At 40.5% G+C, this 27386-nt stretch overlaps 1 protein-coding gene across 3 annotated transcripts in view; it reads left to right on the top strand.

Moving 5' to 3' along the window:
• The window catches only part of msh3 (mutS homolog 3 (E. coli)), a 341409-nt gene that overhangs the window by 96662 nt on the left and 217361 nt on the right, over positions 1-27386 (top strand). For 2 of the 3 annotated variants that reach the window (XM_041186817.1, XM_041186819.1), the window contains exons 10-17: positions 2920-3034; positions 6980-7064; positions 11198-11307; positions 15021-15153; positions 17131-17208; positions 18762-18949; positions 20813-20981; positions 23981-24045. In XM_041186817.1, coding sequence (XP_041042751.1) covers positions 2920-3034; positions 6980-7064; positions 11198-11307; positions 15021-15153; positions 17131-17208; positions 18762-18949; positions 20813-20981; positions 23981-24045 — 943 coding nt within the window. The remainder of the gene's footprint in view (positions 1-2919; positions 3035-6979; positions 7065-11197; positions 11308-15020; positions 15154-17130; positions 17209-18761; positions 18950-20812; positions 20982-23980; positions 24046-27386) is intronic. The other variant, XM_041186818.1, reaches the window with a different exon arrangement.

Raw genomic sequence — 27386 nt, 5'->3', positions numbered from 1 at the left:
GTAAAAGTGGTCAGTGATAGCCTTGATGATTGAGAGGTGGACAGGCCTTGAGCAAGGACAAAGCTGAAGGAGTGTTTGTGGACTGGGTGGGAAAGCTTAGTGGGAAAGTGAGAGTTTTAATGAGGATTGAGGAGCATATAGAAATTGGACCCAGTGGATGCAAAATGAATCTTTTATGACTCCAAGGCCTAAGCTTCTACAGAACTAGCACAAGAGTCAATATCCCTCGTTGGCAGCAGTGAGAAGGGGGAGGTAGATGAGATTACAATTTTAAGGATTTTTTAAAAATTGCCTTTCTCAGAATTTTAGTTGCCCACCCTTAGCCTCCTAGTTACATTCTACTTTACTCTGCTGGCTTTCCTAACAGTCTTTTGAATCCTGCAAGCGAATGTTGTATAGAATTCAGGGCAGAGTGATATGACTGTAATCTCCTGTACACTGTTTGGTCACATTTGCCTTCAGTGGAGGAAAGTTGTACATTTAAAACACACTGTTATTGTTTCTGGTGTTGCTGGCTGCTTACAGGATTATATTGAAAGGCTTTACTGAAGCTAGATAATAAGTGGTATGAGAGTTCTTTATGTATCTATAAAGGTATCATAAGCAATTCTAAAATTCATGCATTTATCCCATGAGCTGCTGGTTTGGATATCGGCTATTGTATAGGTGAGGGCTAACCCATTTATTTGAAGGGATGTTTTATGCAGGATTTGCCTTTGCTGTTAGGATATTGAAACAATGATGACCACAGATAAATTATTCCTCACCTGTAAACCTTTCCAGGTAACCCGTAATAAGGCAGTGTTACTATAAATAGTAGGTTATCTAGATTGATTAATCTACTTTGATGACTAAATAGCATTAATGAAGATTATATTGAAATGTTTATATGAAGAGAATGACTTGCCTGTAGTTATTACAATTTCAAAAGTCTATAAATATTCATGCAACTGGAGGTCAGAGTTCTGGATTTTTTCACCTGAGTTGAGTAGTGGGAGTTGGGAACTTCCTTAGCTCGCCGTACCTGTCTTGGAAGAAAGTGCCCTGAATGGCAGGATTTTTGTTCCGTGGGAGTGCATGTGGGATGAAGCCAGGCTCACCGCCCCCAGATGCACATTGGAAGCAGCCACAGGGCCTGCTAAGTGACGACGCGGGTCTTGGTTTTCTGGGACTTTGTCCCAGCTGTTTGCTTATTGCCCTCACCCCCTCACAGCCTGTCACAACACCCACCCATTCCCCTGCCCATTCATGCCAACTCATGCCAATCATAACTCTCCTCCCATTCCCATGGCTCCTTATAACCCCATACCAACTTAGTGCCAACTCATGCCAATCTATGGCTCCCCACCCACCACCCTTGACCATTAGACCGTCCATACCAACTCATCCAGCGCCCACCATGGGCAAACCAAGAGGTCATGTTGAGATAAAATAAAATAAAGTTCTGAATACCTATTACAACTTCATATATATTTTATATATATATATAATAAAAACCTATTCACGAAAGCCCATTTTAAATCCCCTCAAGTACTTATTCCCTTATCACAACAGCTGTATTCATAGCCCCGTATCAAAGACAGCTAATCCTTTAATAATCTCGTTGATCTGTCAATCAAACTGTGAACTTTCAATCCCCTACTGTGATAATAGGCTGTCGAAAGAAGCCAACTCATAATAATGCTATAATAATAGCATTTAGGATTAAGTCAACAGTCACTGAAACTGCTGGAACAGTTTTTTTCAACTCTCTCAGACACAGGCAGACAGGTGTTTTCATTTTTTAAAGGGCTGCCCATTTAAATAACTTGACAGCTTAATAGTTCTACATTCTCTATCCACCCTTCAGAAACATTTATAGCTACTCTAAGGATTAATAGAGGGCAGCATCTATTGTTGGGCAGTTTTGTTTCCTTCCCACTTTGCCCTTCTTTGCAGCATGATTAAGTTTCACACCAATATGTTTTCTGATGTAAATTCTGTCGCTGACTGGGCTGTTAAGATAAACAGACTATAATAAAGCAAATACTAGCTTCAAATGGAATAGACCTGGGCTAATTTTTTCAAAAACAACTTAATCTGAGGTTCAAGTTGATCTGTAGTTTTTCACATGAGGAATTAAGACCAAATATAATCTTGGATCAATTTCAGCTACAGAGGGAAAATGGTGGATTTGCATAAGCATTATGATCATGCATCTGAGCAGAACTTTGGGACATTTTTCCATGTTAGATGGGATATAAATACAAGACGTTGTTGCTTAAAAAGTTTTTAGAACGTTATGCATAAAGGATAACAAGCAAGTTTGAATTGCTGAAGAGTGTGGATGGGTGGTCTTTGGGGAATATTATTTGATAACATTAGGGAATTTTCCCCTAAGAAGACTCAGTAGATTATGAAAGTGCACAAGGAGCTTAATGGTCTGTGGGAAGAATAGGGAGTAATGGGCTGAATGGTCTTTTCTCATTTTAGCTTTCCTGTGTGTATTCAAGTATCCTTCACAGAATAGATTGTTTATCATGACCCAATTCTATACCTTCTGTTGTTACACTCACTGCTTCCACTAAGGGAGCAACACTAATTGTTGACTTCTTTTCGATCTCTGCTACTTCATAAATACCTGATGATCAGTGGTGGGGGTGGGGGAAATCAAATCATTTGTTCTGTCAGTTTTGTCTTTCCTCAAAGAAAATGTTTAAAAATGAATTGAAGCTGGGAGCTTACTGGCGATCTTTTAGTTTTGAGTCTACGTCTGAAGAAGTAACAATGAAGAATCCCTGTTAATTACTGGGGCTTCTTGATCTGGTTCAGTAGCTTTTGAGAAGTCTCTTTTCATAGTGCTGATGCTACTGGAGATGATCCTCAGCTTTGTGTGTTTTTAATGCAGTTGTGCAGAAGAACCTACTTTTTGTTTTGTAGAATCTCAACAGTTGTCCATCATATTAAATTTGGAGATACCGGTCATTTCATGTCTAGCAGCAGTCATCAAATATCTTTCCGAATTTAAACTGGAGAAGATCCTACATAATTTGAGGTGAGCTCAGGAAATTACAGATCTGTGTTTTAATTTCTCTTCAGCTTCACAACAACACTTGAGCATGTTTGCAAGTGGTTAAAAGCAAGGATAAAATCCTCTAATGGCTCAGTGGTTAGGCGCCCTGATTGGTATATTTATCCATCCAAAAACCAGGAAAGCTCCAGATTTGATCCTGGGCTGGGCGGCGTCAGGTGATGGAAAGAAAGCTGCAATTGGTTTCTGCACTTCTGAGATGGGGAGCAGGAAAAATCAACTGGGGGTTAGCATTACCTATTCACTATCCAGTGATTCATATGGGAACGTTTGTGAGTGCTAGTTGAGGACGAGGTCAGGTTCACCAGCAATGACTCTGGCTTAGACATGAAGAAATTTTAATTGGCCATTGGGGAAAGGCTGTGGAGAGCTGGCATCAGCCATGGAATTCTGCAGTTTCTCTCATCTCCTATTTCCAGGAGATCACGAGTCCTTGCCCTCAAATGTGCTGCCTTATTGTTCGTTGATTTAATTTTATTTTTTAAAAAAAAGCAGCTGAATTGGTGTAAATTGGTCAATGCATTTCAGAAAGTGAGTAGGAGATTGCATGATCAGTGATTAATGATCTTGATAGTAGGTGCTGCTAATAGACACCTGGCACACTTAATTCAAGTAGTGGCATCTGAACACTAACTTCATTTGTTAACCAGTTTTATTTACTACCTGCATTTAAAACAAGACGATACAATTTGGATTTTCAATTAATGTTTGGCAGAATGCACAAGCACAATCCTGGTGATCCAACATTGCATTAAATGATCAAATAATTTGAAATAAGCAATGCAAATTAACACCACAAATTAAAACTTTGCATAAAAAGTGGATTAACAGATGATTTGAATTAAGCAACTTTGAATATTGATCACTATGGTGCAGCAGTTTCTTTCATAAAAATAATGAAAGTGTTTAAAAGGTCTAAGCCAAATAATAATTCTGTGTGATATTAAATGCTTTGTGACATTTTCCTATGTTAAAGGTGCAATATGAATGTTGTTAATTTTGAGATTTTAGTTTTGTTCTTGAATGAACATGTCACACCTTTAAAAGCGCTGTAGATTTTCTTTTGATTCATTCATGGGATGTGGGCTTCGCTGGCTGGGCCAGCATTTGTTGCCCACCCCTAGTTGCCCCTGAGAATGTGGTGGTGAGCTGCCTTCCTGAACCGCTGCAGTCCATGGGACGAATGGGATTAGCAGAGATCTTGATCATTGAAATTGCACGTAATGGTTCTGGACCTCTAATGAATTTAATAAATAACAATTGTCCTGAATTTTCACCTGAAAAAGAAAAAGTTGCTAACCTGTGATCTTATAGTCAGTCATCTACCTGGCACAGCTGAGTGAATCTGGAGAAAACTCTGACTGGTTGTAGACATGCCGAGCACAAAGGAAGATGGTTGTGGCTGTTGGAGATCAATCATCTCATCTCTCGGACTTCACTGCAGGAGTTCCTTAGAGTAGTGTTCTAGGCCCAACCATCTTCAGCTGCTGCATCAATGACCTTCCCTCTGTCATAAGATCAGTAAGATCAGAACTATGGGGGTTTGCTGATGGTTGCACAGTTCAATATTATTTGCAACTCCTCAGATAGTGAAGCAGTCTGTGTCCAAACGCAGCAAGAGCTGGAAAACCTTCAGGCTTGGATTGATAAATGGCACATAATATTCGCACCACACAAGTGCCAGGCAATGACCATCTCCAACAAGAGAGAATTCAACCATCTTCCCCTGACATTCAGCCTCATTACCATCGCTGAATCCATCACCATGAACATTCGGGGGAGGGGTTACCCTCCAGAAACTTAACTGGACTAGTTAAATGAACACTGGCTATAAGAGCAGGTCAGAGACTGGGAATTCTGAGGCAAGTAACTCACCCCCTGACTCCCCAAAGCCTGTCAATCATCTAAGTGGCGCGAATCAGGAGTGTGATGGAATAATCTCCAATTGCCTGGATCATTGCAGCTCCAACAACACTCAACATTGACACTATCCAGGGCAAAATAGCCCGTTTGATCAGCACCCCATCTACCATCTTAAACATTCACTCCCTCCACCACTGGCACACAGTGGTGGCAGTGTATACGATCTACAAGATGTACTGCAGCAACTCACCAAGGCTCCTTTGGCAGCACCTTATAAACCTGCATCCTCTATCACCTAGAAGGGCAAAGGCAGCAGATGCATGGGAACACCACGAGCTTCAAGTTCCCCTCCAAGCCGCACACCATCCTGACCAGGAACTACATCGCAGTTTCTTCGTTATCGCTGGGTCAAAATCCTGAAAGTCCCTTCCTAACAGTTCTGTGTGGGTACCTACATCAGATGGACTGCTATGGTTCAAGAAGGTGGCTCACCAAAACCTTTTCAAGCGCAAGTAGGAATCAGCATCAGTATCTTGTGGGGGTTACCATTGACCAGAAACTGAACTGGGCTAGCCATATAAATACTGTGGCTACAAGAGCAGGTCAGAGGCTAGGAATCCTGCGACAAGTAACTCACCTCCTGACTCCCCAAAGCCTGTCCATCATCTGCAAGGCCCAAGTCAGGAGTGTGATGGAATACTCTACACGTGCCTAGGTGAGTGCAGCTCCAACAACAGTGAAGAAGCTTGACACCATCCAGGACAAAGCAACCTGCTTGTTTGGCACCCCAGCCATAAACATTCACTCCCTCCACCACCGACAAACAGTGGCAGCAGTGTGTACCATCCACAAGATGCACTGCAGGAACCTCACCAAGGCTCCTCAGACAGCACTTTATAAACCCATGACCACTACCATCTAGAAGGACAAGGGCAGCAGACACATGGCAACACCATCGCCTGGAAGTTCCCCTCCGAGTTACTCACCATCCTGACTTGGAAATATATCGCCGCTCCTTCACTGTTGCTGGGTCAAAATTCTGGAACTCCCTCCCTAACAGCACCACATGGACTGCAGTGGTTCAAGAAGGCAGCTCACCACCACTTCTCAAGGGTAATTAGGGATGGACAATAAATACCGGCCCAACCAGAGATGCTCACATCTCAAGAAAGAATTTAAAAAATGAATATTGCCGGCTGAGTGGAGTTTGCACTTTCCAATTAGCCTTATGAGTGGTGGTGAGGTTGGCATAGCAGCTGTAATCCTGCAGGGCATTGTATAAAATAAGTCCATATGTATGGAAGATAAAATGTGCAAGATGGAACTTTTTAATAGCTATTTGGGAAAGCAGTGGGAAGCTTGATGGCACCTTTCACTGGGGAGTTGTGTTTTATTTAACTGTGTGGTTTTAGCTGTTGAATTCCAACAGCCCAAGTGTATACTTGGAGTAGTCCTTTTGAAGTTTTTACTCTGCCTACCTGCCCTTAGACTGTCCAGATTTTGGTAAGTGGGGAAGGGAGAGCATGCACTCCATACTGGACAAACAAAAAACTTGTGTGGATTTTTTTGGCAGCTTAGCTTGGAGGATTTTAAAATCAGAACTGGGTTTCTATCTGTGCCAGACCCGGACACTTGGTGAACTGAAGACAATTGCCTGAGGGAATAAAAACAGATAGTTCTGGAAATGTACAGCAGGTAGGCAGTATCTGAAGAGAAGAGATAAGCTAATACCTTGGATGGGAATCCATCAGTGCTGATAGAGCTCCCCTGCTGAAATTCCTAATTCACCTTTCATCTTCAAATGCTGCCAACCTACTGCATCTTTCCAACATTTTCTGTTTTCAGTTTGGGTTTTGTAATTTATTTCTACTGATGAGAAAAGACAGGCATTGTAAGGTCAAAGGACAGCATTTTCAAAAAACTCAAAAGGTAAGAATGGTTACACTGCAAGGGTTTGACCAAATAACTGAAAAATGATTAATGTATTTGGGTGTTTCTGGGTGTGTTCAGTAATTATGTAGGCACTTTTTTTTAAACCCTCTCCAGTAAATTGAGCAAATTCTCTGAGGACTCCACATGCATGTCAATCAATGGAACAACCTTGAAGAACTTGGAAATTTTACAAAACCAGGTATGAGTAAACAGTCAAATGAAATGACAGATAGCATCTGATAATTTTCCTAGAGCATCAATGAATGAACTGCTCTTACTGCCTAACCTGGCAATTAACCAGTGAATGGATTTTCGGTTGGTTTGGTTTGTATTTTTACTTCCCCTTGACCTTTCCACCTCCACACCCCAGCAGTGTTCTATTAAAATGTTAACCTAATTTGTTGATATTGCAGTCAACCAAACACAGTAACAGCAGCAGCAGTCAGTGATGAGTGTTTACATGGACTTTTGGTACGTTAAAAGATGTAAGGTCTTACTAATATGGACACAAGTCCCTCTAGATGCGGTTTGAGGATCGCGCATTCTCTGGGTTTTGAAATCCCTTCAGAACTTAACCTTTCATTTTATTTTATATTCCCTTTCCTCATTCATCCCACCAAAGCATTCCATTTAATACCTCTCCGCATTAAATTTCAGCTGCCACATGTCCATCCATTCCATAGCCTGTGTATGTCCTATCACTATCGCCCTCACAGTACACAGTACTTCCATGCTTTGTGTCATCTGCAAGTTTTGAAATTGTGCCCTGAACACCCAAGTTTAGGCCATTAGCATAATTATAAAAGAAGTGTTGTCTGTGCATATATGCTTTTCAAATTTTATATTTGTCAGTCACAAACCCTAGATTTTGCAATGATCCCTGTGGATTGGAAGATAGCAAACACAACCCCACTATTCAAGAAAGGAGGCAGAGGGAAAATGGGTAATATAGGCCAGTTAGCTTGACATCGGTAGTTGGAAAAATATTAGGCACAAGGTAGCTGACCACTTAGAAAATCAGAGCATGATTAGGCAGAGGAAACCTGGATTTATGAAAGGGAAATCATGCTTGACAAATTATTAGATAGAGGGGAACCAGTGGGTGTTGTGCATTTGGATTTGCAGAAAGCATTCAATAAGGTGCCACACAAAAGGCTATTACACAAAATTAGGGCTCATGTGGTTGTGGATAATATATAAACATGGACTGAGGGTTGGTTAACAGAGGAGGAATAAACAAGTTATTTTTGGGTTGATATGCTCTATATAGTGGGGCCCCGCAAGAATCAGTGCCTGGGCCTCAGCTACATCAATGGCCAGGACTCTTAGGATGGCGGTCTTTGCCTTCCTGCCATCCAAGGAGTCAACGGAGAATGCATCCTCGCTAATACTCCCTACCCTGCAAGCAATTTAACTTTCCAACAAGTGTTAATTGACTGGAGCAGGACTTCTACCCCTCACTTGGGAAGAAGACCTACTTCCGAGAGCTGCTGGACAATCTGATTAGTGCCAGAAGTCCCAGAGAACAGGACTGGGACTGCAACAGTTCCGAGAGCCGAAGCCCTAAGAGTCCAGGACCAGGTAAGTTTCGGGGGTCTCGGGGCAGGGTGGGGAGGTGAGGCCTGGGGGGGGTGGGCAGAAGGGGTTGGAGTATTGGAGGTGCCGGTGTGCCCCCCCACCTCTCCCTCCAAAGGCCTGGACAGGATTACTTTTTGGGCTTCCCTCTCTGCCCCTGAACTCCTCCTGCCAGCCTGAAAATTGAGGCTGGGTGGGAAATGACCCCTAGGTGCTCAATAATTGGCTACTGGGTCAAAACCCTTGAACTCCCTCCCTAACAGCACTTGTAGGTGTATCTTGACCACAGGGACTGCAGCGCTTCAGGAAGGCAGCTTACCACCACCTTCTCAAGGGCAACCAGGGATGGGCAATTAATGCTGATCTAGCCAGCAAAGCCCACATCCCATAAAATAATTAAAATAAAGTTTGGGGCAAGGTTGGGGGAGCCAACGTAGGCCTCGCCTGTCCCAGTGTAAAATTGAGGCAAGGTCAGAGTGGGCGGGAACCTAGTGGGAATACCATCCGAGAAATTTGATGGCCATTCCCCTGTCAGCCTACAAACCAGTTGGTGGGGCAGCATAAAATTCTGCCCAGTGAAGTGGATGAGGGGACTGAGTGTAATGTATCCAAATTTGCTGATGATACAAAGCTCTGTGGGAAAGTAAGTTGCAAAGATGGTGCAAAGAGATAGAGTTAGGTTAAGTGGCTAGGCAAGAAGGTGGCAAATGGAATATGATGTGGAGAATATTGAAGTTTATTCACTTTGATAGAAAAGTAGAGTATTTTTTTTAAAAGGTGAGGAACTGGTAAATGTTGCTATTCAGAGGGACCTGGTTCTCTTTGTGCATGAATCACGGAAAGCTAACATGCAGGTACAGCAAGCAATTATGAAAGCAAATAGTATGTAACCTTTATTACAAACAAATTAGAGGAGAAGAGTAAAGAAGCCTTAGTGCATTTAGATAGAGCCTTGGTGAAACTGAACCCAGAGTACAATTTGGTTTCCTGGTCTAAGTAAGGGCATACCTGCCTTGTAGGAAGTGCAACAGAGGTTCACTAGACTGATTGCTGGACTGACAGAATTGCCCTATGAGGAGAGATTAAGTAGACAAAGCCCATATTCTCAAGGGCAATTAGGGATGGGCAACAAATGATGGCCTTGCCAGTGAAGCTCACTTCCCATAAAAGAACTTAAAAAAAACCTGAGGGTTTAGAAGAATGGAAAGTAAGCCCATTGAAATATATAAAATTATTAATGTGGCTTGATGGGTAAGATTCTGTGAGCATATTTTTCCTGGCTGGGGAACGTAGAACATTGGGTCAAAGTCTTAGATAGAGGTTGGCCATAGGTGAAGAGAAATTTCTGCACTTTATGGGCTGTGAATCTTTAGAATTCCCTACTCCATAGGGCTGTATAGAGAAAGATAGATTTTTGGATGATAAGAAATCAAGGGATAAGAAGAAATTTGGGTCTAGTGCAGGAAGGTAGAGTTGAAGAGTAGACAGTCATCCATGATCTTATTGAGTGGCAGAGCAGGCTCGAAGGGCTGTATGGCTGTATTTCCTATGTTCTTTACTCTGAAAAATGTGTACTTTTGCCCCTTAGTCTCCCCAAATTTTTTCTTTTCTTCCAAGAGAAGAAAGGACTTGCATTTATGTAGTGCTTTCCACAACCACTGGAAATCTCAAAGCGCTTTACAGCCAATTCATTCATGGGATGATCCATCGCTGGTTGGGCCAGCATTAATTGCCCTTGAGAACTGGCTTGCCCATTTCAGATGGCATTTAAGAGTGAACCACATTGCTGTGGGTCTGGAGTCACATGTAGGCCAGATTTCCTTCCCTAAAGGATATTAGTGAACCAGATGGGTTTTTACAACAATCTACAATGGTTCCATGGTTATCATTAGACTTTTAATTCCAGATTCTTTATTGAATCCAAATTTCACAGTGGTGGGATTCGAACCCGAGTCCTTAGAGCATTACCCAGAGTATCTGGAGTACTAGTCCACTGTCTGGAGTACTAGTCCAGTGTCCAGTGACAGTACCACCACTATGCCACCGCCTTCCCCAAGTACTTTGGAGCACTTTAGAATGGAGTCACTGTTGTAATGTAGGAAATATTAGCGTTAGCTTCTTCCTGGGAATGGTTCCATGAGCACTGGGCACCCTCTGGTACCCTTGCCTAAATGGCTACTATTGATGTATAAACCCTGACATTTTGTACTGGCAGGCTAGTCAACATTGAAACTTCACAGTGGAGCCTGATTTTGTCTTATCCTTATCTACATACATATACATCCAACAGGGGTTAGTAGTTAGCAATAAGGTATACCAGACAAAGATTTCCACCATCTAATGCAAGGGCTCTGGAATCACTTGTAACTCCGAGCTGTTGTGGTTGAGATCAGCTAATACAGCATAGACAGAGAATAAAACTTGGGAACTTGTCTGCTTAGCTCAGCTACCCACTGAACAAACTGGTTCTATTGCTGTATATATAAATGCATCCTTACTAATAATTAGACTTGAACTTGTACTATGGAGTTGGGAAAGATTCACTTGATGATGTAAATCCAGATTCATTTTTCTGAAAAATTACCATTTTACATTTGCTTAACTTTTCAATTATGGACTAGAAATTTGGTCTAGTGGTGATAGTAAAACGAAACTCGTTTATAATAAACTCAAAGCAGAATCACAGTCATCTGAAGAAACATACTATTTGTTTTAAAAAATATGTAGGCTAATGTCTAATTTTCTTTTTCTTGGCAGACCACTGGCACGACAAAAGGTAGTCTGCTTTGGGTCCTTGATCATGCCCAGAATTCCTTTGGAAGACGACTTCTAAAGAAATGGGTGGCGCAGCCTTTAACAAAAGCGAGGTGAGCTTCAGTGTGTTTGTCCAATGTTGCTACTCGTTTAGAGTTGAGCTGAAGCTAAATGATTGCATTCACTACAATTAAAGTTACGAATAAAACCCAGCGGTGCAATGTAGGTTCATGACTACGTAGGACTGATGATGAGGATTGTGGTTGAGCTGCAATCTTTTAAAGGACGTACTTCTGATTTTTTTAGGGATTGATGAATGCAACTGGATTGGTAACTTTGAGGATTAAGACTGTTGTCTGTAGAGATGATTAATCTGCAGATTAACCTTTTAACATTTTAAGACCTACCGTTTTGCTACAGCAAATATTCTACACCTCATTCCAGCTGTGCGCAAATGCCTGTGAAAAGGACAAAACTGGTTGCAAACAACTGTAGGTGATGGGTATTTTGGCAATTTTAAATTTTCTTCCAAGATTGTTGCACAAGCTGATTATTTTGTATTGTTTGTGATGAACCCAGTCTCCTTTTATGTTATGTAATGCAGTCCAACAGAAAACATTTTTTTTATCAATAACATCTGTTGTTGGTGGAATGATTTTATTATCAGCAGTGTTTTATAGAGGGCATGATAACTCCAGAAGAGGCTTTTCTGTATTTCTACTTTTTTTGCCAGTGACCTTTGTCATGTATAGTAATAGTAGCAGCTTGCTTGCAATTTGTAATTCGTTCTTTATAAAGGATTGAAAGAAGTGTCCTATAAAAACTGATCATTAGATGTGCTTGTTGTTTCAGGCAGAGAAGTTGTCAATTTTTTTGCCATATTGAGGAAAGTATCGTGTGCATGCATATATTATACACAACAATGGGCTACGAAGAGAGTCACTTCATGTTTTCCCTATAAACAATGCATAGTCGGTAACAGAAAGCTTGAAGAGGTTTGTTTCACAGTAACCAGATATTGCATCTGCTTATTTTTACATGTGTAATATACAAATGAAGGATGAATAGTCCATTCAAATATGACAATTATTTATTTTTAAAAATCAGTATGTTTGCAAGTAGCTCTGCATTGTGCAAATCACATTACTACTTGATACCTCCTGCTGGTTGAAGGGTGGAGAGGACAAAGGTGACAATAGCAGGTAGAGTGTCAGCCATTGGAATTGCAGCATTTGCTGTTGCTGATCAATAAAGAAGTTATAGGCCTGAAGAGAGGACAGATGAGGAAATTGAGTATCAGATGTGAGGAGAGAAAGGAATGTGATAAAATCTCCAATTTTGAAATTTTTGTGCAAAAGAAAGCAAATGGGATGAAAAGGCTGGCTTCAGTATCTTGAGAGTCACCATTGAGTAGAAACTTATATGGACCAGCCAAGAAAAGACAGACAAGTGGCTCACTTCTTGAACCCTCAAATCCTATAGATGTTATCCACCATTTATAAGGTATGTGCCAGGAGTGTGGTGAAACACTCATTCTTCATCTGGATGGAGCAATTTCAACAACATTTGAAATTTGACCCCATCCAGGTCAAAGTAATTTGGTGTTCGGTGCTCCAGCCACTGGACTCAATATTTTATACTTTCCGCTGTTACTGTAGTATGTACAGTTTACAAAATGGACTACAGTAGCTCACCAAAGCTACGTTGATTGCATCTCCCTCCCTTGTGATGTCTTTATTACAGATGGTAATAAGAGCAGCAATGTCAAGGAAACGCCATCAACTCGAAGTCACTTGTCAACCTGACTTGGACATATACTGTTGTTCCTTAATTGTGACAGGATTAACATCCATGAATTCCTTACCTAACAGTATTGTGGGAACACTGTCATCACAAGAACTACAGCAGTTCAAGAATAAGGTCCACTATCACCATTTTGAGGCAAATGAGGATGGGTAATAAGGTCATCATAGGGGATTTCAATATGCAGGTAGACTGGGAAAATCAGGTTGGTAGTGGATCCCAAGAAAAGGAATTTGTGGAATGTCTACGAGATGGCTTTTTGGAGCAGCTTGTGTTGGAGCCCACTAGGGAACAGGCAATTCTAGATTTAGTGATGTGTCATGAGGCAGATTTAATAAGGGAACTTAAGGTGAAGGAACCTTTAGGAGAACGTGACCATAATATGTTAGAATTTACCCTGCAATTTGAGAGGAAAAAGCTGGAATCAGATGTAACAGTATTACAGTTGAATAAAGACAACTACAGAGACATGAGGGAGGAGCTGGCCAGAATTGACTGGGAGATGTGCCTAGCAGGAAAGACAGTGGAACAGCAATGGCAGGAGTTTCTGGGAGTAATTTGGGAGACACAGCAAAAATTCATCCCTAGAAAGAAGAAGCATACTAAAGGGAGCATGAAGAACCATGGCTGACAAGGGAAGTCAGGGACAGCATAAAAGCTAAAGAGAAAACATACAATGCGGCGAAGAGCAGTGGGAAACCAGGGGATTGGGTGGCCTACAAAGACCAATAGAGGGACAACTAAAAAAGAAATAAGGAGGGAGAAGATTAAAAATGAGGGTAAACTAGCCAGTAATATAAAAAAAATGCAAGAGTTTTTTTTAGATATATAAAGGGTAAGAGAGAGGCAAAAGTGGACATTGGCCTGCTGGAAAATGACGCTGGAGAAGTAGTAGTGGGGAACAAAGAAATGGCGGAGGAACTGAATAGGTACTTTGCGTCAGTCTTCATGGTGGAAGACACGAGTAACATCCTCAAAGTTCAAGAGAGTCAGGAGAGCAGAGATGAGTATGGTGGCCATTACCAAAGAGAAAGTGCTAGGAAAACTGAAAGGTCTGAAGGTGGATAAATCACCTGGACCAGATGGATTACCCCCCAGAGTTCTGAAGGATATAGCTGAAGAGATAGTGGAGCCGTTAGTGGTGATCTTTCAGGAATCACTCGAGTCAGGGAGGGTCCCAGAGGACTGGAAAATCGCTAATGTAACCCCCCCTGCTTTGTATTATAGACTTTGAGTTGATAAGATGATCAGAGATTTGTGGTACTATTCAGTTTTAACTTCAGTTGCTAATTTTCTTGGGAGAGAAAGATCAGATGAGCTAAACATTTTTTGATAGGCTTTGTTGTCTATTTGCCCCATCTGTCGTATGTTGACTAACGACCCTTCCTTAACTCAGCCAAATAGACCTCAAAGATGGCATATCTGATTGTTGCTCGAGTGTAGGAATGTTCTTTTTCAGTATCCTCTTGGATATATTTAGTGTGCAGTTACGCCATGATATTGGTAATCTTAATGTCTCGTCATGGTCCGACTCAGAAAACACAGGACACGTTATCTGCAACAGCAAGGATAAATGAATCTACATTCGCTATACAATTACAAATAAGTATAAATTACCTGTGCACTCAGAAATTGAAACACCTTACATTGGATGAAAAGTACAGATAAGTTGAAATAAAAATTTCTTGAAAAATGGATTACTTGTCACTTTTATGTTGTGTTTTTAAGTTCCTCCTTGCCTTTCAAGGGCATTAGTCTTCTTGGAACCACCACCCGAATATGAGAAATATCAGTGAACCATTTGTATCACCATGGATAATTAATTGAGTTCTCGATTTAAAATGTAGGCATCCAGCCTGAAAGGTAATATGTTTCACATGTGTTTCAGCAGAGACAGCTGGAAGTACTAGCCATCTGATTTCCTGGTTTGATCCACCTGATCTCTGGCAATGGACCGATATAGCTCTTTATAGTTGTTTTTTTTAAGCATTGATTTTCTTCAATTCTCTCTTTGTATTTTTAGTGAAATTAATACTCGTTTGGATGCAGTCACTGAAATTCTGAGATCAGAGTCCATTGTTCTGGCAAAGACCCAAAATCTGCTGTCTAAGCTCCCTGATCTGGAGAGAGGAATCTGTAGTATCTATCACAAAAAGGTACGTTTTTTTAAAAAATTCGTTCATGGGATGTGGGCTTCGCTGACTAGGCCAGCATTTATTGCCCATCCCTGGTTGGCCTTGAGAAGGTGGTGGTGAGCTGCCTTCTTGAATTGCTGCAGTCCACGTGGTGTAGGTACATCCACAGTACAAAATGAGTGGACTGATGTCAGTTCATCCTTTAGAAGAGTGTTAAGAAACTATTAGGAAGAAGCTGAGAAAATAATTTTTATGTACATAAGTAACTGTGAGCACATGGCTGAATTTCTACATCAGCTCCACTTTCCCATCCTATCCTTATTGTTATACTGCAGTTGGTGAAGAATACAATTAGAGCCAATCTTTACATCGTTTTCTAAGTATTAAGTGTTACAAGTGATATTACATACAGTGTACAGCACAAGAACAGGCCATTTGGCCCAACCAGTCTGTGCTAATGTTTATAATCCACACAAGCCTCCTCCATTCCATCAACCTCACCTCCGTCTTTCAGCGTATTTTTCTATTCCCGTCTATCTTACATATTGAATTATAGAATGTCACAGCTATTCGGCCTGCCGTTTCTCTACTGGCTCTCTGCAAGAGCAGTTTGTCTAGTGCTATTCTCCTGCCTTTTCCCCCATTGCCTGCAAATTTTTTCTCTTCAGATAATAATCCAATTGTCTTTTGAAAGCTATGATTGAATCTGCCTCCATCACACTCGCAGTGTACTCCACTAACCACTCATTGTGTAAAAATGTTTTTCCTTATGCCATCATTGCTTTTTCTGCCAATCACCTTAAATTGCTGTCCTCTGGTTCTTGATCCTTCCAACAATGGGAACAGTTTCCCTCGTGACTTTGAAAACCTCTATCATATCTCCACTCAACCTTCTGCTCCAGAGGAATGACCCCAACTTCTCCAATCTATGTAATAGAAGTTCCTCATGCCTGGAGCTATTCCTCTTAAATTTTTTCTGCACCCTGTCTAATGCCTTCATATCTTGCTAAATTGTCTTGCCCAGAACTGGACGCACTAGTTTATTTTTGAAAGCATCTAAGCTATTTACCATAACAATTTAGCACATTTTAACTACCTTAAGATAACAACTTTCTTGTTATTTTCCTATTGGGTAACTATTCATAGCTCTCTTGCATTTAAGCCCTAAATTTTGATTCTCCCACAGGTGGAAACAGTCTCTCCACAATCTATCTAACTCATACATAATTTTAGAGATCTCAGTTAGGTTTCCTCCAAGTCCTGTTTTCTAGAGATAAAAGTCTCAATCTGTCCAATCTTTCCTAGTGGCTTTTATCTTTTAGTTCTGATATCATCCTTGTAAATCCTTTCTGCACTTGTTCCACTGATTCTATGCCCTTTTTATAGTATGGAGATCAGAACTGTGCATAGTACTCTAGGTGTGGCCTAACCAGTGTCCAAGAGAAGTTTAACATAGGAGGAAATTTTTTTTTCCACACAGCGAGTGGTTAGGGTTTGGAATGCACTTCCTGAGAGTATGGTGGGGGCAGGTTCAATTGAAGCTTTCAAAGAGGAATAAGACTGTTATCTGAAAAAGAACAGTGCAGGGTTTGATTCTGTGATTCAGTATTTAGTTGCACAGTTACAGATTACAAGCTAAACTTGACTACTAAAGAGGAGCAAAAGTGAATGCCCACTACCTGCCTACAATTAAACGCAGTAAAAATGCAATTAACACCCATTTGCCTTTATTCTTTCAATGTCCAAAAATCAGTCCATCTCAGTCTTGAGTACTGTCATTGGAGAATCGACAACCCCCTGGGGTAGAGCATTCCAAAGATTCACAATTCTCTGTGAAGAAACTACTCCTTCTCTCAGTCCTAAATCACCTCAGTCACAAATGGCTGACTCCCTATCCTGAGTTTATGACCCTGTAGATCTAGAATTTCCGGCCAGAGGAAACATCCTTTCAGTATCAACCCTGTCCAGCTCACTCAAAATTTTGTGTGTTTCAATTAGATCACCTCTTGTTTTGCTAAACTCAGTCCTCCCATCTCAAGAATAAAGCTGGTGAATCTTTGTTGCAACTCCTCTAAGGTAAGTATATATTTTGTTAGTTGAGGAGACCAGACTGTATGCAGGACTTTGGATGTTGTTTCACCAAATCCTTACATAATAATCAAGGCTATGGGCCAAGTGTTGGTAAATGGGATTAGGTAGGTAGGTCAGGTGCTTCTCATGTGTCGATGCAGATTCGATGGGCCAAAGGGCCTCTTCTGCACTCTGTGATTCTGTGATAATAGTAGCAAGACTGCCTTACTGTTTTGCTCCAACCCCTTTGCAATAAAGACTTAAGATACTATTTGCCTTCCTAACTGCTTGATGTACCTGTATGTTAACTTTCTGTCTTTTGCATGTCAGGGCCTCAAATGCCTTTGAAATATCTTCTAAAAAATATTCTGCTCTTCCATTCTTCCTAACATAGTGAATAATTTACATTTCCCACATTATACTCAATCCATCATCTTAATTCTCAATCATTTAACTGGCCTATGACCTTTTGCAGTCTCCTTGCAGCTTACTTTTCCACCTAGCCTTGTGAATGCAAATGACCGAGTTTACTCGTGCTTCGGTAATTTCCCAGCCCCCACTTTCTTCCACTGTGGGATGTTGAGACAGCATTTGTCCTGCACTCCGTCCAAAACACAGCCAAATGTGGCGAATCATCATTGTGATTCTGCTGCAAAACCCACTAGTCACTGTGTCACCAATGGTGTAAGCAATTATTTTTAAGAAACAAGATATTCCCTATGATATAAAAATAAAAAACTGCATATGCTGGAAATCCAAAACAAAAACAGAATTACCTGGAAAAACTCAGCAGATCTGGCAGCATCGGCGGAGAAGAAAAGAGTTGATGTTTCGAGTCATGAGTTCTGTTGAAGGGTCATGAGGACTCGAAATGTCAACTCTTTTTATCTCCGCCTATGCTGCCAGACCTGATGAGTTTTTCCAGGTAATTCTGTTTTTGTTTAAGATATTCCCTATGGTTCCATAGTAATGCATAGGTAGCGAATTCTTGCTTTGCAGTATTAGCACATGGGTATGTTTAATCGATTTGTACAAATTTCTGTGGTTGTTATTTTAGCGGATACATTATCCCAATATTTTCTTTTAACTGGGTTAAACTTTTCATTACAATAGGAGCTGGAGAAGTTCTGTAGTGATAGATTTAAATGTCTGTTTGGCAGTGTGATGTCACCCCAATATAACTTTTGACTGTCTAAGTTCAGCTGTTTAAAAAATAAAATTACATTTTCAAACCTAAATATTTTGTATAGTGCATTAAGTGCCCTGTGTGGTGATTGCTAATTGGTATCAGATGTCATGCATTACCTCCAGGCAGAACCGTAGTCTCCCATATTGCCTTTGCAATAGAGCAGCAGAATGGAATAAAAGTCTGCTTACTGGCTGAGGGATGTGTGGATTTTTTCTTATTTCTTGCAGGCTTTTTTTTCTTTTAGGTATGAATCCATATTCAGTACGAGATTAAAAGAGGGCTATTTTTGATCTTGAGTGCTGATTAAAGGCAGCAGTGCACCATCCAGGCTAGGTACTGCAACTGACCCTGTGACTTATTTTTGTTTTAGTGCTCCCTGTGGGAGTTCTACCAGTTGGTCCGCACTTTATCAAATTTGGAGGTGGGCTTCCAGGCACTGCTCCCAGCTGCTGAGGCCCAGTTAAATTCATCCCTTCTTCGTCGTGTTTTGTTGGAGCTGCCACAGCTGTTGGACCCTGTGCATCACTATTTGAAGATTTTGGATGAAAATGCAGCCAAGTACGTTCATCTGGAACAAATTCACACTTGTAATTTAGAATTTGCAACCATGTTGTTGAATTAACCTGTTTCTTTATTGTGAATGTTGAGTGTGAGCAAAGTGCAATTTTTTTTTAACACTCTCATTCTTTGAGGTAGAAATCAGGTCTTGTTCAAATTTTTTTTTTTGGCAGAAAATAGCCAATAGGACCAGTTTGCTGCAGAGACGGTTGAAATACATCTCACCCCAAATAGCTCCTTGAAGGCAGTAAAGCCCTCGTGAGGGCCTCTACCACTTGCAGTTCCCCCTTTCATAGTCTCCTTCACCCCCCCACCCTTCCAACCAAGATTTACCCGAGGACCACTTCCAGCGAGGCAAATGGCCCAAATTGGTTTGTTGGAAAGTGGAGAGCTGCTTCTGAGAGCACCACAGGCACTGGCAGCTCATTGCAATGATTAAATTGAGTCCCTGGGCCCTATTTTTGGCTAATCATGAGCACCTGCCGCCAACCCACCCCCTCACTTTAGTCTGTGTGCACCTGAAGGTTAAAAATGCAATTATCCTCACTTTTTTGCTGTTTATATAGTTCAGAAGCTTTGGTAAATATAATATGTTTTGTCAATGATGTTTTGGTTGGTCTGATTTCACTAAGTTGTATTTCCTGTGATTGTGAATAGGGCATGTTGTTGAGCAGGGTGGAGAAAGCTTTGTTCTGCCACTGGACATGCTGTATCTGATTGGAAGTGCTTTATTCCAACAATAGGCACATAAAATAATGAAAAAGTGTTTATTTTCTTGGACCTGCTACATTCTTTGAGAATAAAATCCCAGTCAGTGCCTGTATCCTGTCCCTCATTATCAGCCTGCTCACCCACCAGCCTGTCCTCACTAGTTTCTCTGTTCATCCAGTATCTTTTATTTGTTCATGGGATGTGGGTGTCATTGGCAAGGCCAGCGTTTATTGTCCATTCTTAATTGCCCTTGAGAAGGTGGTGGTGAGCCAGCTTCCTGATCTGTTGCAGTCCATGGGGTGTAGGTGAACCCTTTTTTTATTCATTCATAGGATGTGGGCGTTGCTGGCTGGGCCAGTATTTGTTGCCCATCCCTAATTTCCCTTGAGAAGCTGGTGGTGAGCTGCCTTCTTGAACCGCTGCAGAAATGCTATTTTCTAGTTTTTAAAATTGATATAAAAATACAAATCAATTTCCTCTGCCTTCTGTTGTTTGTTAGTGAAGGTTGGCCCTAAATTGGATCTGTTGAGGTCTAGGGGTTTCAGTATTGACGTGATCAAGCAGCTCTGAACATGACTTTTATGGAGCCAATCAATCAATGCACAAATTCTTTCGTTTTCTTTTTGACTTAATGTTTTGCTTTTTTTCTAGATAAACACATGTCTTGCCAAGGCTGCCATTTTAGATGTAGGGTGGAAATTTGCTGCTTTGCTTTCTTTTCTCTTCCTCCCCACCCATACAATCTCTAGATCTGATTTGTTTTTCCAAAATAATCCTGGCTCAGTTTCCTTAACAACACATGGCCGAAAATATTAATCTCACTACTGCTTTTGGTCTCTTAATAACTTTGAACTGGCAGAGAACCAGCTAGTGCTCTGCTTAAAAAAAAACAATGTGATTACAATGGAAATTTAAAATTAGATTAATCATGGTCAAAGTAAGTAAAATATTGTACATTTAAAAATAAATTCCGTTGTGTATCCCTCTTTGTGACTTGAGCAGTGGTAAACTTGCTATGAACAGAAAACAATTGATATGAAATATTACACACAAGTGAAATTATTCCATGTTTGATATACTTTTTATGTGTTTCACATTGTGTTGAAAGAAGATAACTACATTATCATAGCTTATGTCTGGTCATCTTTACAGGGCAGGTGATAAGACGCAGCTTTTTACAGATCTCACTGACTTCCCTATAATTCAGCGGCGAAAGCTGGAGATTCAGGATGTGCTTTCCCAACTGCAGGAGCATCGCAGGGAGATCCGATTGATTCTGAGAAAACCGTCTTTAGATTATGTGACAGTTTCGGGGCAAGAGGTAAACTGAGCTCGATTTAATCAGGGCAGAAGATTCTACTGATTATTTTAAATGAATCCACTGAGGATGAAGTTGCATTTGTTTCCCATTACTATTGCGGCTTGATTTAGTGCACTAAATATGAAGAATCATGAGGCAGGAGTTTCAACCTAATGCCCAATTTTAGGCAAGTAAAGTAATTTCTAGAAAAAGGCCCATGATCGTCTTCTAATGGGAGCTAAGGATAATCAATTAATGCAGCATTGCATATCTCCAAAACAAAGAAATTCAGAAACATCTGACTGTCACCCTGTTCTGTGTAACCTAAATTGTTGTTTGATCTTTTGTTCTTGGAGGCATTTGGCAAAAATATCAATTATGTCCCAGACAATTAAGGTCAGCGGGACCTTAGAATGGCACTAATTTTGTGATGTGTTTTGAGTACTGCATACTCTGGTGGTAGTACATTCTGATAAAGGTCAGGACGTTTTGCCTTGGGGATTTTCTGTCTGTTATTACTACTTGTTGAGATTGTGCAGTTGTTGTGCTCACTTTATTAACCTCTGCTCTCTGTGATGGTAACATGGGAAGAAATTGCGGTAGCTATATGTGGTATGAGTACCATTGGAAAAAGAGTTTTATTGGAATTAGTTTGTGGGAATTTGTTCTGTTTCTGTACTTAGTGGAAAATGCAGAAAACAAATTGAATGCTTTTCATGTTAGAATTGTTATCACTTCTAGCTGACTTCAAAATGACATGAATTATTCATGTGACAACATGCCTGTTCTGCTTTTGTTCCTTTAAGCAATGTCCTTTTATAATTATGTGCAGAGAGCTATTTGGAATCTAAGAAGTAAAATTAAGTAAAGCAACAATCTGTTGCATGAACGCACATTATATGAATGTTGTTTCAAAGAATGTACAACTAAGACAATATGTAAAGCATTGCAACTACCTACTAACAGAGGTAAAAATACTGGGTTTATTTAAAATACAGTTGGATGCCATGATGAGAGAACTTATGTACTAGAGGTTTCCTGCTGTAATTGCATGGGAAGATCAGTGAAAAACCCTGAAAAAATGACACCTTTGAAACTCATATTGCAGCATTGCTGAATAAAAAACTAGTGTCAGTAATGGTGACCAGGAAAATAACTGGATTGGCGTAAAAAAACCCATCTGAATCTCTAATGTCTTTTAGAGAAGGAAATTTGCCATCCTTCCCCAGACTGTCACTCCAACCCACAGCCTGTGGTTGAGTCTTAACTATCCTGATGCATTTTGGCAGTAGGAATAGGGAGAGGCAATATAGTCTTAATGGTACAGATCTAAAAAGCATACAGGGACAGTGGGACCTGATCTTTGAAGGTAGCAGGGCATTTAGCAAAGCATTTGGAATCTTAGGCTGCATAAATAGAAGTACTGAGTACAGAAGCAGGGAAATTATGCTGAACCTTTAAAAAGTTCTGATTTGGCCTCAGATAGAGTATTGCATCCAGTTTTGATCACCACACTTTAGAAAGGATGTGAAGGTCCTTGAGAGGATGCAGAGGAGATTTATCAGAATGGTCACTGAGATGAGGCATTTTAGCTACAAGGTTAGATTGGAGAAACTGAGGTAGTTCTCCTCGGAACAATGGAGATTTGATAGTGTTGTGGAAGATTGTGACAGGTTTAGATAAGGTAGACAAAGGAGAGCTGTTCTCACTAGCTGATTCTACAAGGTCGAGAGAGCACATTTAAGGTTTTGGGTGTGGGATGTGAGGACGACCTTTTCTGTGCACTATGTGGTAATGACCTAGAGTTCTCTGTCTGAGAGTGGTGGAAGCGGAGATGATGAATAATTTCAACAGGAAGTTGAATGGGCACTTGAGGGAAATAAACTTGCAGACTACAGGAATACAGCAGGGGAATGTGACTGACTGAATTGCTATGGAGAGAGAGCTGGCATGAGCTTGATGGGCAGAGTGGCTCCCTTTTGTGCTGTTGTGACTCCATGACTCTGATTGCACTGACCACCCAGTCTGCAAGGCCAGAGAACAAATCTTGCTTCTGAACTTGGCTGGAGTTTTGAAAGCAAATTTTGAAACCAACAGTATGTAGTGTGGATTTATGTTTTTCATACTGTGCAGATGTTTCTGTTGCAGAATTTGTGGCAAAGGGGCCATATAACTGTTTATCTATGTGAAGAATAAATCACCAACTTTGTCCTCTCTCCTTGAGACCTGGGTGCCTTGTTGAATTACAGGCTCATGGATGTTGGCATCCTCTGGTATAGTTGCCCAAGTCAGCCTTAGCAGTGGGTATTAGCAGGCTATTTGACTGGATCCTCCTGATGTCAGTGTATATACCAGACTGACAGTTTGGAAGATGATTTGGAGAGGCAACCCTGAACATTTTTCTTTAATCCTTTTTTCTCCTTCCTAATCTTGGAATGTTGAAGCCAATTGTAGTTCTACACCTCTGCCCAGCAAAGTTCAGCAAATTCATCATTGAGCAGGATTTAAAAGGGGACCTTCGGGTTTGTGTAGTTAGTGGTACTTTACCCACTCTTTATTTAATTCTGCTCCAACATTTGTCATTGCCCCTACCTCTTTCATCACTCTCCATCTTAAAGAAACTACCTTAAGCCCCTGCATCATCTCCAATTTTAAAACCAGAATTGCAAATCCAATGGTGTATCAAATCAGTTTGAAATGGTGCCTGGAAAATTGAAGGGAATTGTACAATTTCTTGGGCTCCCTGGGTATTTGTTAAAGCTGTCTGCAGTTAGTTTAAATGACTAGATAAATTCAGATGCTGTGGTTGATGTACTGCGCGCATTTCAGTTTTAAATACTAGGACAGGATTTGTGAGTGTGCATGTGTAGCACTAACTGTGGTGCAGAAGCCACCCAAATCTGGCTAAATTATGGTGCCAGTAGGGAAGGATGCAACAGTTTCCGTTGCACTATTATTCCATTATATCAGTATATTTTAATTACTTGTACAATTCCTAATAATCCTGTTTGATCTTCCAGTTTCTGATTGAAGTCAAAAACACTCTGCTGTCTATCATTCCAAAGGATTGGACACAAATTTCAAGGTATGTGTTAAAGTTATTCTAATTTATTACTACTGTTTGCAAATTGCACATTTTGACTAACAGGTTATTTAAAAACCTAGAATGTTGATCATAACTATTGACTTGTACTCCTATACTGAGCAATAACATAGATTTATGTAGTAAATAATCACATCCTCATGACATCTCAAAGCACTTTTGTTTTGTAGGCAAACGCAGCAGTGACTTTATGTACAGCAAGGCTCCACAAACAGTAAAAAAATGAATGACCAACCACCTGTTCTGTTTTGGATGTTGTTTGAGGTGCGGATGTTGGCCAGGAAGTAAGAGAACTGCTGCACCCCTTCAAATAGTATCATAGGATCTTTTGCAATAAGCTGGCAAACCTTGTTTAACATCTGAAAGACAGCATCTCAGACAGTGTGGATCCCCTACGGTATTGCGCTAGTATCTGCCAATGTGATGCACTCAAGTTAGTAGGGACTCAGAAAACAGCTGGGCCTTTTTTCCACTAACAGGTTATTTAAAAACCTAGAATGTTAATCATAACTATTGACTTGAATTTTTACTAAACATGAACCTAGATTTACAAGAAAAGGGAATAACAGTTGAGTTTTATGAAAAGTAGAGTAACCTTTGTCCTTGAAGCATTATTTAGGACATGTGAAAGAATCCATCAAACCAGGCTGCTTTTTAGGCTAGTCAGTTGAAACACCACTTTTCTAAGGTCCATTTCTGTTTCTGTTCCACGGCTTGGAGTTTCCTTGTTGAACACAATCTGGAGGTTAGACCGGCAGAAAAACCAGATGTTGGGCCCATTTTGAGGATGTGGAATTATGCTCAAGTATGTTCCCAATTTCATTAGAATATGCTTGAACTTTAAAATCATAAATCTATGTAAACAATCGGAGCTCAAGGAGAGCACTGAATCCACATAATATCTTTCTTCTTTCTATATTAAAGTATAACTTTTCAACTCATTTAATCACTTATGCACATCAGGGGCCACATGTCTAGAAACTTTCAATTGGAGAAGCATTTCCATTTTAAATGTGACTTGCACTTATGCCATAAAAATCCATTCAAGGAAATAGAAAGTTCAGAACAGGTATAAGTGAGCACAAAAAAACACTCAAAATTTACAATTCAACACCAGAAAAATGCCTTTCTTTCTACTTGAAAATGTGTTTGCAATGAATGGAGGATACCCAAACTTGAATTGGGGGTGTGATCAGTTTTGTGGGCAGAAATTCATTGGATGAAGGGTCTGATAGATATATGTAAAAGATCAAGGAGACTTGGGGCTATTGTGGTCATGCATGTAATTAACACTTAATTTTCTGCAATTTTCATAATTGCTGTAATTAGTTTTTGCTTAGGTTACAAAAGGCGCAAATGAGAAGAAATTCCAGGACCATATATTTTTCCGTTTTAACTACATTGCTGATTGACTTTTGTTTACATGTCACATGAAGGAATTGGTGCAGTGAAAGCACTGCAACTGTAAAGGGAAACATTGCAATAGGTGGGAAAAGTGTAACTTCAATCTTCAAGTAAGTATTTTACCTGCTCCTACCCCCCAAAAATAAAGATGAGAATGAATTATGAAGAATCCTGGCAGGGAGTCTTCTCCATTCATTTCTTATGGGGAGTTGTGGAGCTGAACTTGGCAAATATATCAGTTGAAAAAGTGCCAATTGCCTTGTCAAGGATAGAGCTGTCAGCAGTTCCTTTTTAGCATATTAATGAGGGAATACTTAGATTAAAAATGAAACCAGGAAGCACTTTTTTTCACACTAGGGGCAGTGGAATTGGGATTATTCCTCTCAAAAGGTTGAAGGTGCTGGGCCAATTGAAATTTTCAAGACTGAGATCTGTTGTTCAGTAAGGAGGTCAAAGGAAATGGAGCAAAGGCAATATAAATGGAATTAAGGTAGAAATCCAATATCTAATTTTGAATTGCAATTCAGCAATTTTTTTTATTTTGTTGGTAACTGAGAGGTTTGCATCACACAATGTACCTGATAATATGCCACTGCTGAATGGACCATTCAGCAAATTATCTAGTTATTCGGCCCATTTTTTGTAAAACTGTTGGTGGCTCCAGGTTTGCAACTTCTCATGTTCTGAACCACTTCTTGGGAAATGGAAGATCCAAAGTGTCGACTATCTAGTGGTTGTTTAGTTGGGCTAGCACAGGCTGGCCAAGTAGGTTAAGACAACACCACAGATTTCAGGCTTCAATAGGTTGTTGTAAAACTTCTTAAATTCCAGGTTTTGTTGTCCTGAAGTCATGCTCATGCACTTACTTTGAATAGGTTGTTGCTGATGGCAATGCAGAACATCATCCCTTTTTCAATACATAATACGAGATCTAAAATAGCTTGTCCTTTAGTTGGTTCCTCAACATACTGCTCTAGAAAACTATCCCTAACACACTTCAGAAACTCGTCTTCCACAGCATTAGTGCCCAATTGGTTTACCCAGTCTATATGCAGATTGAGGTCACCCATGCTTATTCTATTGCCCATGCCACATGCTTCTCCCATCTCCTGATCAACCATACCCCACATTACCACTACTGTTTAGTGGCCTATATACAACTCCAACCAATGTCTGCTGCCCTTTGCTGTTTCTTAGCTCCACCCAAACAGATTCCACAAATTGTTCTTCTGATCTGAGATCCTCCTTACTAATACACTGATCCCATCCTTTATCAGCGCAACTCCACCTCCTTTCCCATCTTGTCCGTCCTTCCTAAATATCCTTGAATATTCAGTTCCCTGTCTTGGTCACCATGCAGCCATGTTTCCGTAATGGCAATTATATCATACTCATTTACCTCTGTTTGTGCCTTTGTATCATCTACCTTATTGTAAATGCTGCGCACATTCAGGTAGAGTGCCCTTAACTATGTCTTTTTGACATCATTTTGCATTTGAAACATACTCAATGCTCTGTTTCTCCTGCCTTCTAGTTTCACTACTGCTTCCTGTTACCAACTTTACTTTCTTCCAATTTGGGCCATCCCTCAGTTTCCCACCCCCCTGACAAGCTAGTTTAAACCCATCCCAACGGCACTAGCAAATCTCCCTGCGAGTATATCAATCCCAGTTCTGTTAAGATGTAACCCGCCTAGCCTGTACAGGCCCCACCTGCCCCAGAACCAGTCCCAACGCCTCAGAAATCTGATGCCCTCCCTCCTACACCAGTTCTCCAGCCATGTATTTAATTGATCAATCCTCATATTGCTATGCTCACAAACACTTAGCACTGGGAGTAAGCCTGAGATTATTGCTCTTGAGGTCCTGCTTTTTAATTTCCTCCCTAACTCCCTAAAATCTGCTTTCAGGACCTCATCC

This window comes from Carcharodon carcharias, chromosome 4, assembly GCF_017639515.1.
Source record: "Carcharodon carcharias isolate sCarCar2 chromosome 4, sCarCar2.pri, whole genome shotgun sequence".
In the NCBI taxonomy this organism is placed as follows: domain Eukaryota; kingdom Metazoa; phylum Chordata; class Chondrichthyes; order Lamniformes; family Lamnidae; genus Carcharodon; species Carcharodon carcharias.
Note: the sequence above shows the minus strand (reverse complement) of the source record. Positions and strands in the feature narration are given on the sequence as shown.